This window comes from Lepisosteus oculatus, chromosome 10 (genome assembly GCF_040954835.1).
Source record: "Lepisosteus oculatus isolate fLepOcu1 chromosome 10, fLepOcu1.hap2, whole genome shotgun sequence".
NCBI lineage: Eukaryota > Metazoa > Chordata > Actinopteri > Semionotiformes > Lepisosteidae > Lepisosteus > Lepisosteus oculatus.
The window spans coordinates 39,738,167-39,752,223 of record NC_090705.1 but is presented as its reverse complement, the minus strand read 5'-3'; the positions used below and the strand labels follow the sequence as shown (position 1 = coordinate 39,752,223).

General features: G+C 40.9%; 1 protein-coding gene across 4 annotated transcripts in view; it reads left to right on the top strand.

The window, feature by feature from the left end:
* tpd52 (tumor protein D52) overlaps nucleotides 1-13,387 on the top strand; it is a 37,382-nt gene extending 23,995 nt beyond the window's left edge. For 2 of the 4 annotated variants that reach the window (XM_015357025.2, XM_006635631.3), the window contains exons 2-8: nucleotides 2,308-2,426; nucleotides 3,295-3,443; nucleotides 4,249-4,350; nucleotides 4,932-4,958; nucleotides 7,636-7,677; nucleotides 9,348-9,396; nucleotides 10,357-13,387. In XM_015357025.2, the coding sequence (XP_015212511.2) occupies nucleotides 2,308-2,426; nucleotides 3,295-3,443; nucleotides 4,249-4,350; nucleotides 4,932-4,958; nucleotides 7,636-7,677; nucleotides 9,348-9,396; nucleotides 10,357-10,479 (611 nt within the window). In that variant the 3' untranslated portion in view covers nucleotides 10,480-13,387. The remainder of the gene's footprint in view (nucleotides 1-2,307; nucleotides 2,427-3,294; nucleotides 3,444-4,248; nucleotides 4,351-4,931; nucleotides 4,959-7,635; nucleotides 7,678-9,347; nucleotides 9,397-10,356) is intronic. The other 2 variants (XM_015357023.2, XM_015357024.2) reach the window with 2 other exon arrangements.
* The last annotated feature ends 670 nt before the right edge of the window (nucleotides 13,388-14,057 follow it).

Sequence of the window (14,057 nt, the reverse complement as noted above, 5' to 3'; positions counted from 1 at the left end):
ATGGTTCCTGCAGTGCTGTGTTGTGTTGGTGTCACAGATCCATGTTTTTGTTTGTGTTCAATCAGTTTGCTCCGGGTGGGTAATGTGTTTCTCCTGACTCTGGGTTACAGTCCCATGTTTGCAGTTGTTGAGCTTAAATACTACTCATGCCTCCTTCTCCTTGCACTAATGAGCAAGCTGTGCCAGATTACTTTGGCTTGCAGTCCATTTTAATCAGTTGGCAGCTAAAATCTGTTGATCTTGTTGCCCTGGCATCTGTGAATACAGTGCAGGATTGAGCAATGTGTTGTAGTTATATTAACCCCACGTCCTGGCGAACCTTTTATTCGGAGGTTTATAGCTGGAATGCAGTGCCATTCACCTCGCATTGTTTTGGTTCACTATTTTAAACCTTACCGTCTAGGCCCGAGCTCCTCTTTGAGGGCATAGTTCTGGAAATGTAAAACAAAAGACCGCTAATCCAGGAAAGAGATCACTCGGAATGTAATATGTTTGATTTTCATTGTGTTTTGGTAAAAACGTGAGAAGGGTTACAAACAAGAAGTGTCCTTTTGGCCCCTCTGCCCTGTCTAGTAGCCAGTTAATCAGCTTCAACAGCAAGGCTGGGCTGCCTTAGTACCACCACTTCGTGAGTCAAGAAGTGCCTTTGGGCTTCTGTTTAAAACAACACACTTCCTCAGTTTCCTCTCGTGCCACTTGTATGGGTCAACTTTGTCAGTGCCTTTGATGATTTTGGATAATTGTATCAGGGCCTGCTCCTGTCTTCTCTGCTTAAAACTGAAAGGGTTCAGGACAGTCAGTGCAGGACTTTCCTTTAAGCCTGGCCTGCTAAGGACTTTTTCCTTTAATCTGGCTGCTCTTCTCTGGATTGATGTCAAGACCGCAATATTTAATATTTTTTCTGCAGCATGGTTCACAAAATTGTACACAATATTCTAAAAATGTTTTTAATACAATCACACTAACATCACTGACCTTGAATGCTTTTAACTGTGTATCCCAGAGTTGTGTTTACCTTTTAATTGTTTTCCAACATTGTCCAGAAAATGTAAGTGATGTGTTAAACATCAAAGCCATTTTCATAAGTAACCTCTTCGAGGTCAGGGTTTCCCGTTTTGTATTTATAATTTAGCTTGCAAGTCCCTGTGATATTGAATAATACACCCTTACTTTTTAATCTTATCAAAGGGTAATTTGTTGTTCAGAAATGTAGTACTTCCTTTACAAAATGATACCAATGATAACAGTATTGAAAATAAAATTGCCAGATTAATTGAAATTCTTGTTGGTACTCAAGCAGTTTATTCCTTTCATAAGGCTACATGAACTTAAAGCAATCTATTTTTCTATTTTTTAACCAGATTCACATATTTGTATTTCCAGTAAATGAAATTAACTCAAGAAGCTAATTGTCAGCAATTACTGCAAGCATGAACAGTGAAGTCGATTGTTTACTGTATCTGCACCCAGAATTCTCCGGAGAGACAACCCTGGAGACAGACAGTCATTCAAGCTCATTAATTGTCTTGTCCCTTCCTTTTCGGTTTCTTGGGAAACCGAGCAGTTCTGTTCTCTTTCCACCCCATTTCACCGTGGGGTTTCGTGAGGCGAGAGTTTCGGGGTTTGGGAAGCTGTCGCTATATTTTTATATTACAGCAGCCATATCACCCTGCAACTCACAACTGGCAGCCCACTGAAGCTAAGCAGGTGTGAGCCTGGCCAGTACCTGGATGGGAGACCTCCTGGGAAAAACTAAGGTTGCTGCTGGAAGAGGTGTTAGTGGGGCCAGCAGGGGGCGCTCACCCTGCGGTCCATGTGGGTCCTAATGCCCCAGTATAGTGACACTGTACTGTAAACAGGCGCCGTCCTTCGGATGAGACGTAAAACCGACTCTCTGTGGTCATTAAAAATCCCAGGGCATTTCTCGAAAAGAGTAGGGGTGTAACCCCGACATCCTGGCCACATTTCCCATTGGCCCTTCCCAATCATGGCCTCCTAATAATCCCCCACTATGAATTGGCTTCATTACTCTGCTCTCCTCCCCACTGATAGCTGATGTGTGGTGAGCGTTCTGGCGCACTATGGCTGCCGTCGCATCATCCAGATGGGGGTACACACTGGTGGTGGTGGAGGGGAGTCCCCATTACCTGTAAAGCGCTTTTAGTGGAGTGTCCAGAAAAGCGCTATATAAGTGTAAGCAATTATTATTATCTAGCCTAGGACCCACGTTGTCACTCAGTATGGGCGTCGCGGCAAAGTCCACTGCTGTTCGGTGACGCAAGCTTCGTTTTCCCTCTTGCTGTGAAGGGGCTTCGAGGCCAGAGCCCATCCCAGAGGTGGGTGAGGATGCCGTCTCCACGGTCAGCTTGTCAGCCCCAGCTCTGACGGAAGAGGAACAAGAGGAGCTCCGAGCCGAACTCGCCAAGGTGACCCGCGACCTCTCCGGTTTTTTATTCTGCGCCTCCACAAGGCTTCCCCTCCAAAGTGAACAGCAATGTAATGAAGACGCATGTGACCAGACAGGTTATTTTCTTTCCCCTGCAAAGTTTCCAAACTCCTTCCCCGCAGGGCTGTCATGTTTACATTGTGCAACGCAGAGGGTGACATACAACAGCGGTCAACAATTAGCGGTGCTTTGTCTGGAGTGAATATTTACTGGGGCAAATGCTTTCTTCTGGCAGTATTACTCAAATTTGGCATTTAGACTCTCGTTTTTCCACTTGCTAATGTTTTTATGAGAAGATCTGTATCGATGAGTGCTGTAAACTTGCATTCCAGATGTCTTCGTGAATTAAGTTTCCAGCGGCAGCCTTAATGTGGGCAAATTCATCACCCACTTCTAGGTGGTATTCAGTATATTCGGCCTGTGTGGAATGAAGCACCTCTGTGGAACTCGTGGTATTCCAAGTACAGCAGAAGTCTGCATCTAATCAGACATAGGGAGTACTGCTCAGTCATTGGTATCCACTAATGGCATCAGTTGTCCTACAGAGTCACAATATAACCAGAAGGTTCTAGCTGAAACCCTGACAATGCCAACAACTGGCTGTGTGTTTCCTTAATCAAGTCATTTGACATCCTTGTGCTCCTTTTAATGAGACGTAAAACTGAGGTCTTATTATAAGTGACTCAGAGCAGACAGAGGGCCTGTAGTCTCTGTGCTTAATATTTCATTAATATTAAGAACTAATGAGGACCACAAAAGTAATAGGCCACAAACAAAGAATTAATGCAATTTTGTTGCACCAGAGTGTTATTTAATGGAATTTCTTTCATTTAATGTCCCTGTTGCAGGTGGAGGACGAGATTCAAACTCTCTCTCAAGTGTTGGCAGCTAAAGAGAAGCATGTCGCCGAAATCAAGAGAAAGCTTGGCATCTCCCCACTGAACGAGCTCAAACAGAACATCACCAAGGGCTGGCAGGACATGACTGCATCCACAGCGTACGTGCCAACTCAGGTTCAAGTCTCGAGTCTCAGTTAGAAAGCTGAACATATGCTCCCGAGAGACTCAACACATTAGGAGTAGGGTGAGCCCAGTGACCCTGACATTGCAGGTTCGAACCCAAGTAACTAGTCCCCTTTGACCAAGATCCTGTAAACGATTTAATTGCTCATTTGGCAGAACATGAAGGAGTGTGGGCTTTAATTAGCCAAGGTCCTCTCCTGTAGCATCCTTGGTATCTGTATGCTTGCTGGGCTGCATAGTGTTGAAACTGCTGTCACAAATTCAAAGAAAGCTGAACTTGTTCTCCAGTTTAACCCGGTGTAGTTTGGTTCGCCCATCACACAGTTGCAGTGCTTACTTAAGAGATTAAAATAAAAATGAAATCACTGATTAAAATAAAATGAAACAGACTTGTAAAACTGGGAAAATGTCATTCGCATAATTAAGTGTGAATTGCTGTGTTTTGACGTGATTGTGCATGAAAGAGAGGATTAACATTGGTTTCTGTATTGGCTTCATATTCCTCTTAATTGTGCAAGCTCACTCCTCGACTAATGGATGTTTTGGGTACACTTAGATCAGAGATCTTAATTATAGAAGCTGCATTTACTGAAAACGTGGAAGTGCTCTTTGAATAAAAAAGGAAAATTGAATTAACTTAATTATCCTGTGTATAACTGCAAGTTGTAGACGCGTAAGGATGAGAATAATACATACAGTCTAGATTTTTCTACAAAGAAGTGATTTACATGTACTGCTGTTGGTTGTGTTTGATTTATTCCCCCTGCTTTTATAAAACAGATACAAGAAGACATCTGAAACCTTAAGCCAGGCTGGGCAGAAGGCCACCGCAGCTTTTTCAAGTGTGGGGTCAGCCATTACCAAAAAGCTGGAGGACGTGAGGTAAGGGAGATGTACTTTAACTGCTAGTGCATACGTTAAGTTTTCATCCGTTTTCAGAAAGGTTATTTCCTACCCCCTTTTGGCTTTGCAGTAACAGGGCATATATAAATTGAGCTCACTTATCCTTTCACCAGTTACTCTGTCAATACCACGATTACTGCTGCAACAGTGCAGAACATGGGACCTTGCTTAGAATCTCTGTTAAAAAGGCAGCCGTCAGTCGTGATTGCTGATGGCATAGACCAGCGTTACCTGTGTGAGTGACTGTGTCCAGCCAGGTAAAACTTTGCTAGAGATATTTCATGTCCACACTTGTTTGCACTGAGCAGAAGGAACAGTCCTGTTTCTTGTTAATTTGTAACCTATCGAAACAAGCTGTGGTTAAGCGATTTAGTTTAGTTGGGGCGTTTTGAGTCATTTTCCGGGGTGTTTTTTCCCCTGCTTTTTATCGGCAGTATTATTTAAACAAAAAGAATTAAAGACCCATGCACTGAAGCAGCTGCGTTTTTTTTTTTTAAAGCAGTTCACTGGAGATTAATCGTTCTTTATTTCTCTTTAATGCTTGCGATGGCTCTTTCCAGGTTACAGGCTTTTTCCAATTCCTTTAGGTAAGGCCGTTGTAACACTGGAGTACATTACCTCATTCATTCCACATCAGTAGCACTTTCTTTATATGAGGCATTCCCATTTCGACCCCAGGAATCGACTGTGATCTAAAGAAGTCCATAGCCATTTCTTCCGGGAAACTATAAAGGTTATCATTGATGTATCAGCCATCTCATTCAAGGATCACATCACAGCACTTTCATATCTGCTTATCCAATTCAGGGCCGTGGGAGAGCCGGAGTCTATCCTGAATTCCAGGAAGCACCGGGATACCATAATACGGATCGGTCTGCGTTATGTCACTAGTTGATCTCCAGCTTTCACTTTAGCAGGTGCTAGTGCCTCTTCCCTGCGTCTAAACACTAATATTAGTGTTTTGAGTAGGTTATTCCTGGTTGCCTTGTTTTTGTTATGCCCCATGATTTGTAGAGTAAAGCTAAGTGTTCTTCATGACATGGCTTATGAATGGTAGCAGCACACTGCTCTATTGTTCTATTGGTGCTTGTATTCTTTATGAAGAATGTGAGCCTGTGCCACGGGCTAGATTCAGAAACAAAATCTGATTCTGAAAAACATTTGCAAGTGTCTTGTGTAAACCGTTTTGCCAATTTTTAAAACTTTATACTGCTTATACGTATATTATTATATGTCTCTTCTTTCATACAGCATAAAACTCTGCTCTCGCAAGAAACTGCTGATAGTGTATATGCCGCCCACATTAAACAGGCTGTATTCCTCAGGTTTTGTTCCTTAAAAAAAGGCACCCAGCTCTGCTGTCACGTCCTTTCCAGAGGCATTGCAGTTCTTGGTGATCAAGTCCCCATGACTTTCATTAATGTTTTTAGCGCGTTCTGTCGGCAAGCTGCCTGGAGCACTAATGTATTCTCACTGCTGAAGAAAGTCCTACCTCAAAGCTTAAGGAAGGTGCTCCACCCACTCACAGTGCCAAGAGCTCGAGATCACTCTTTCCGAATCGGAGGACTGCCTCGCTAATGAACGCAGCTAATCCAGGAAGTCTTTTGTGTTTGGCAGTGTTTGCAAGTAGTAGTTTTGGTGACAGAGACAGGAAAGGTTCTTTTGCATAGCGTACAACTCCCAGTTCCTGCAAGAAACTGCTGATACAGGCCATCCACTACAGACAAGCATCTATTTCTCACGGAAAACTGCCTGAGTAAGAGAAAGCAAGTGAAATAATTATTTCATTTATAATAATCAATCTAATTCTATGATTTATACCAGTATTTGATCATTATATAATTTAATAACTATATAAATTAATAATTAATTATCATTTATATATTAATTTGTTTAAAAATAAAGGGATATACTGATATAATCAGTCCATTCTTGCATTCAGAAGTCTGGCAAAGAAAAATGTAGCTAAAAATGGATATGTACAGTCACACTTACAGTTTCAGAAACAGGGTGACGATACAGTAGTACATTAAACACAGTATGTTGTTTTATTTCAATTTAGTTTCGTCGTTATTTTTGATGTAAAAGAGAAGTCAACCAAATCATGTAGTGCGTTCTTCTTAAGTGCACTTTACAAGCACTAATTTTTAAGTCTTCAACAGACTGTAAAAAGATTTGGCATGTTGTCTTTGTGAACAGTAAGCTTAGAGACATTTTGCAAGACTGGATTTATGTCAACCTACCTATATAAAAAACTGTTTTTAATATAGGTAAGTATATTGTTTTGATTGCTTAATGATCTTAAAGATTTTATTAATTTAGCAAGATCATCATACAGTATAATCCCCCCACCCCATTTTATTCAAGACTGTAGGGCCTAATAATTGCCTCATGAATGAGATGACACAGCATTAAGAACTGATGTCTGCAGCTCTGTAGGTGTTCCTGCTTCTTAATTCATTCCTTCATAGTTCTCTTCCCAGTGCGGGTGGAGATTTAGTTCAGATTATGCCCCATTGTTTGTGCTGAGAGGACAGCTGGCATTCTGTCTTCGGTCTTGGAGAATGTCAAACGACTCGGGCCAGACAGCCTGCTGAGAGCCATGGAGGGGAGCTGTACTGGAAGTTTCATGGTCGTTCGTTTGTCAGGTTTACCGGACTGATTCCGTTGTCTGTCCTGCTTATTGGGCCAAAACAGACTCTCTCCGTCAGTACTGAGAAAACGGAGGGCAGCAGGGCAGACAAAAAGTGTTTTTGCTGAATCGGAGCAAGTTATAAAATATTAAAATCCCCAACAGTTGCACCTGTACTGGTCTCTAGAGGTCGAGATGGTTGTGCTCTCAGTAAGCCGTTGACCTCCTTCCACTGACAGCCAGTAGAAAAGCAATTCTGGTATCATACTGTATCTCCTGCTGTAGACTAGCTGCGCACTGTGGCAAGGGTCACTTCAATGGACATGAGATCATCACTGTGATCCTGTGCTTGTGAAAATGGGGTGGACTGTTTCTTTTCCATAATTGCACCGCTCCTTTGCTTCCAGACAACATCAGGAGATTGAAGTGGGATCAAAACTAACTCCTTTCAAGCCTGAAGTGTAATAAGCATTGCAGCTATCAACATGAGAGATAATCCAATTGAAATACAAGTAGATCTTGGACATTTTCTGCATACAATGGCTTCATTTTCTCTCTCCTGAGATTGTTTTCTGAATATGCGTTTTTGCTGTTGACTAACCTCTTGCCTTTTCTTTAATGCTGTCCGAAAGTATTCGTTCACTGCAGCACTCTATAAGCATGCCTGCTATGAGGTAAAGTATCTGCATTCTTTCCCAGAAATTTCTGCTATGTACAGATAAAGACACAAAAATGTTCTCTCCTCTCATTATTTTCCAGTGCTTAGGTGGGTCGTGTTATTCTTGAAACATTGAGAGAAAATCAAATGGAAAAACAGCTACACCTAAATATTTATCTCTGTTTCCAAGTAAAGTGTGGGCACTTTTGTCAGTAAGGTTTCAGCTATTTATCATCATCGTATACAATTCCTGATACAGCAGTGGCACCTTTTTGTAAATGTTATTGACTGCTTGAAGCTAATATATATATATAAATGCAATACATAAATAAATAGAATGCTTTAAATGGGATATATTCAGTTCATGGTGTGGGATTTCCATGTCCTTTAGAAAGGAAACAAAAAGTAATACAGAAATACCAGTTTTTAAAATTTAAATACTGATCAGTTGTCCAGTATCCAAAGTTCTACATTTTATTATAGCTAGAGAAAGAAGTTAGTCACTTCTTAAGTTAAGCTGAATACTAATTTACAGGCATCATTGTGAAATTCTGTTGAAGTGGAAAGCACTACATTAACACTTAGTTGTGTGAATGAGTCAAAATTCACCTGTGAGTGTTTTCACTTTGAGAGGCCTTTACTGACATCCTGATTTGTTTTTCCCCCCCAAAACAAAAAAGTACCAACTGTAATTAACTCAATTGCTGTTGCTTTTCTGGAATTTGGAATTACCTCAACATAAGTCTCTAAATGTAGTAGAATAAGTACAGTACCTTCCGAAGAGAAGAATGTTGTGTTTTTGTTTTACAGCTGCATCTTTAGATCTTTGGTTTTAAATACAGCCATCGAGAATAAGATGGTACGAATTATATCCTGTGAAACTGTCAGTAATTCACTGTATATACCGATTGACTTCACTGGGAATGTCAGTACAAGCAAACCAGTCATCACAAATGATTTTAACCTGCCCTCTGGGCAAGTCAGTAACCTCGTCAGTCTTGGGAGAAATGAAAACCAAATAAACCTGTTGTTGCTCTTCAATCTCAAGTGTCAGAACTGATATTATTCTGTCAAAATTCATGGCCTAGGGAAAATACTATCAGACCTTTTAATTTTCCTGTCGCTTTTGATTTCTAAATCGGTTGGGTTTTATTGTGTAAAATCCAATTTCCTCTCATGTCATCTTAGGTGGATTTCATCTGATTTGTCAGTTTCATCATAACATTTCTGTTAGGACCTGCAGACCTTCTCAGGCAGCCATTGGCTTGAGATACAGTAATTCACATTTAGAGTTCGAGGCAGAATGGAAAAGGGCAAAGGTGTCTGTAATAATTCAGATTTTTGTTTTGTTCCAATCTGTGCTTTCTCATTTAGAGTTGTCGTTTTTAATTGCTCTTCAGTCTCTTTATGTACCACCTTTTCCAGTTCGTCCACGTGCCCGTGACAACCTTTATTTTTACATGGAGAGTATAAATAATACATTTTACCACGTAGATTACAAAATTAAGTGTGTTTCAGGGCCATGGCTGAAATGTATCTAGCTGGTAGTATATTTTTTGGTGCAGGTATTTATGCTTGCACGTCCGGTTCAACCTACTTTTAATCATCTTCAAAATATACATTTTTCTACAGTGATTCCTGACACTTCCATAACGGTGTTGAATTAATGTGTTACTGTTTCTTCAGGAATTCCCCAACATTCAAGTCATTTGAAGAAAAAGTGGAAACTTTAAAGGTAAGGTTTATGTCGATTAACTGGGGGAAATTCAGAGCTGATATTTTTCCCCATAGAAAGTCGGCATAAAAATTAAATTTCCCACGAATAGTTTTGGCCTAACAAAGTTGCGGGATGATTGGTGGACACATTAAGGCACATCAAGCTAGTTTCCTCTCAGTATGGGGAGTGAGGCAGTAAATTTACCTTTAAAATAAGAACATTAAATGTTTTTCTGTTCTTATGACTGTATTCCATGTAATGTGACCCACAAGTGCAGGGTACAACTGGACAGTTTTACTGCAGCCCTCTCCTTCATTATTGAATTGCTAATTAGAAGGAATAACACAAACCAGAGACGTTTTCGTTTATGAAAAACAGGAACTTAGTTAATACATAGCTTTTTAGTACACATTAGTAGAAACAATGATTGTATAAAAGAATAACATTCCAGTCATCGTCAAGACGAACTCGTTCCTCTGCACAATGCGGTGTAATTGTACTGAAAAAGGCCGTGGAGATTGGGAATAAAGTGAAACATCATTGACGTCATTTTTTAAGTTTGCGTGCGATGTGTATTCAAAAGGATGACCAGCCAGGTATTTGCAGTGAGCGCAGCTGTAGGAAGTTTTTCCTTGTCCGTTGAGCTGTGGTGGACAGGGGCAGAGTGGTGGCTCTGTGGCTCAGGATCTGCGCCTGTGGCTGGAAGGTTGCCGGTTCAAATCCCGCGGCCGGCAGAGGAATCCAACTCCGTTGGGCCCCTGAGCAAGGCCCTTAACCCCAACCGCTCCAGGGGTGCTGTATAAATAAACTCTGACCCCAAGCTTCTCTCCCTGTCTGTGTGTCCCATGGAGAGCAAGCTGGGGTATGTGAAAAAGAAATTCCTAATGCAAGAAATTGTATACGTATATCAGTCTCCACAGTACAGCCATCTGAGTAGACCAGCCAACTTCATAAACACCCTGTGCTTTGACTTTGCAGACGAAGGTCAGCAGCCAGCCGCCCACCGGAGATTTTGGAGAGGTTCTGAATTCTGCAGCCAGCGCCAGTGCCACCGACGCCAAGCCTGAGGAGACTCCGGTGGAGAGCCAGGGGTCGCACTAAGCTGCGCCCCTCTCGCCACACGGTCACCCACTTGCCAGGAGTGTCTACCAGCCGAGACGGCTCTGCTGCTGCTTTGTTCGTGCCCCTGGGGTCCTCCTGAAATCGTTCCATTCTTGCTGTCCGTCTGCTGTCTGACCAATCGAAAGAAAACTAGAGCTCAGTCCTTCTCATAACGTACACGGCTTGGTTTTACACAAAACTGTGAATAGTTTCTCGCAGACTTTTAGAGGAGACAGGTCGCTTTTATTGAAAGGTAGGGCCACACTATTTTTATTTGACGTTTTCCCTCCCCCGTTTGCTGTATCTCAAGGAAAAGGCCTCACAAAGGCTTTCACAAACATTTGTCCTTAATCAGTCTCGGAACGCAAGTATCGGAGCAGATTTTCAAGAGCCCGGCAGACATTAAATAGATGAGGCTGTTCCCCCCCACAAAGGGAGAGAATTCCACGAGCTTTGCAGTCCCGATCAGCATATCCGCTCTTAAAACAAAAAAGAGTCGTCATCCTCCTCAACACACTAGCACAAAGGTCTAATATGTTGTACATCCAGACTTAATACATTTTTGTTAGGTTGGCTGGTCTCTATTTTGGGCTCCGTGTAGCTGATGCAGTCTGTGACTTACCTATTTTGGTGGCAAGTTGTGTAAAACTACAAAGTAATCGCAGTTACCAAAAGCAGATGTTGTTCTGCAATTCAAACAAGGGTTTTTGGCTTGTAATAACGTAGAACGTATTTCAATAACACTGGGTCTGCCCCCATATTCTGCTCTAGGCTCTAGCCAAAGAACAGGACAGCCCACTCAGCACAGACCCGAAGGCTCTGGTTTTAAGTTGTAATGAATGAAAAGCACAGAAAATGCCAGTTCCTCATGCAGTGCATGTATGGGCTGTCCTCAGAGGTGTTATTCAATCATTTACGTTTCCACATCTGGTCCCATTTTCGCCTCACATCGTTGATAGTCACTAACCAATTGAGAAGCCTGAAAAAACAATCACATGGGCGATGGATCTCTGTGGAGCCCCATTGAGTTAGAACTGCAGACTTTCTTCCAATTTTGTTTAACTACACTAGCTCTTACTTGAAGGTGTAAAGTCCATTTTCTGCACACCCAGAGTGCCAAATTCTCTTGCCGACTTCTGCTCTGCATTTAAAGTTTAACAGGCACTCTTGACTCAAAGTACTACTCCTATTAGACATCAGGTGTGCATTAAAGCGTGATTTTCTTTTATTAGATGTGTAGTTATTAAATACTGGACGAATAACAGGAATTCTTTGGCATACTCTTTTTGTTGTTAACTATTCTGGACATCTGGAAGGACGTCTGTTTCAATTTAATTTGTCCCTCACAGTACATTATTATGACTTTATTCATGTTTCCTATAACTGTTATGTATCGCTTCAGTAAACACATACGCTAGTTTCAATGATACATCACTGTGCTTTAGCCTAAAGACTTTTTTTTTGTCTTTATTTTTGTGAGTCAAACGGATTATGTACAGTACAAGCTATTTTGTCATTGTTTCAACGAAATGAAATTCATGAGACCAAAAAATAAGACAGTGATAGTTAATGGCTTTCTTTTCTTACATGCGTTTTCTGCTCATATTTGGTATTTTTAAACAAGACATTTTGAAGGTGCCACTGATCTAGAATCAAACTGGTCCGAATAGCTCGTTTTCTAGTAATGCAGTATGCGTAAAATTGGCCATTTCCTAGTTAGGCTAATTGTCTGCGTGTTATAACACACAGTCCAGAGATAGACAGGCCATTCTTAGAGGAGCTGTCTGAAATGCAGCATATTATCTGTGCATAAACTTAAACAGATGTTAATCTACTACGTTCTAGGTATTTGGGTTTGTTTCTTTTTTTTTATGTATATAAATCAAATTTTGTAACTTTGGAAATATCGTGTCAGTCAAGACCGACACCAATGAGATGAACATTAAATCTTTATGAATGCAGTTAAGAAATTCTCAAAACACTGGAAGATTTGAGGCCTGTACTGCGGAGCGGTCTCTCTCGGAAACACGTCTGACTGCCTGCCTCCCACTTGTATTGACTCTTAAAAAGCTGGAGTTACACCCTTCACAGTGTCAAAGCATGTGTTGTGCCAGTGTTTGTGTGATCACATGACTATACAGTTGGAAAGCACACGAGCAGTTTCAGCAGTTGGCTTTTGAAGTTATGTTAAAGGTATCCCATGTACTGCTGGTCACTTCTCTTGCCTGCTCTGGCCCAGCAACTCATTCTAAGCTAGAGGTGACAATGTGTCAGAGTCTAAGTATATCAGAAATGTACAGTGGTAATAAAACCACTATAAATAAATAAAACCAATCCTGTAATGAGGCTTTATAATTGCATATTGCTTCAATCTCACTTTGCCACCTAAGGATTTTGAACACAGGGTTTAAACATTGTGCAGGTTGAGGAAGGCGACAGTAACAGTCTTGCGTGTTGACCCAATAGAGAATTAAAACAGATTACTTGTCAATTCAGTTGAGAAGTGTTTGCGTTTGAAATGTGAAATTCAGAACTTGGGTCTTGAGTAACAAGGAACTGAAAACAAAGATTATAAAAGTGCGTGTGTTAGCAACTCATCCACTCGAGACTGTGTCGGTTATCCACAGATGTTTTGGAAAAATGTATGTAGTGTTTTTGATGTTTTAGTTTTCAAGTTACATCACCGTTGATTTTGAATTTAGATGTTGAAAATTATGAATGTATAACTCGGAAAACACTGAAAGCTCTCTCTGTTGCTTTATGTACTCTTACGTTTTTTCCCCCAAGTTTGCCGAAAGCATTTTCGCTGCATTTGATACGTCCATGCTTTATGTTGGCACAAAAGCAAATTTTGCTCATTAATATCCGTTAATGCTAAATAAAGCACAATAAATGCATCGTGCCTTTCTTCATGGTTCACGTGTCTTTGTCAAGGTTAATATGACAGTTTATATTTTGTATAAAGACAAAATTCTAAGAAATTACCTGTATAGGCATATATTAAAATCTGACCTTAATTACAATTGAATGCATCGGGACACGGCAATAGCCTGAAAAGAAACCGAGACTCGTTCCTGACCCATAAGAACAACGTTGTTCTAATTAGCATGAACTGCGTTGGCTCTAAATCGGATCAATTCGATTAATCTGATCAGTAATTTAATACGTAGGCCATAATTATTGCTTCTTCTGTTTCGTGTTAGTAACTACGTACTAATGCAATCACGCAATTGCATGTAGTCACGAAACGAGAACTGCACTTGCGGGTTTGGGCTTGAGCAGGTATCGTACCACAGCTGTTTATTTCCATTGTGAAATTAGCTTCATACGGAGATCCTGCAGACGAATACGCGAACACTTTGCTATTTCCGTATAAGCTACATTTCTGCCTGTGATAGTATAAATGCAAGTGCTACGCGATTTCCGGGGCTAAATTTGCACTTCATCTCTGAGTTTCTTAATTTACTGTATTTGAATTTTCTCCGTTTGAGGTAGCTTGAGAAACAAGCGTAGAGGCCCATCACAATAATTTTAAAAAACATTCAATTAACATCCGGATGTAACGACACATAAAAGAC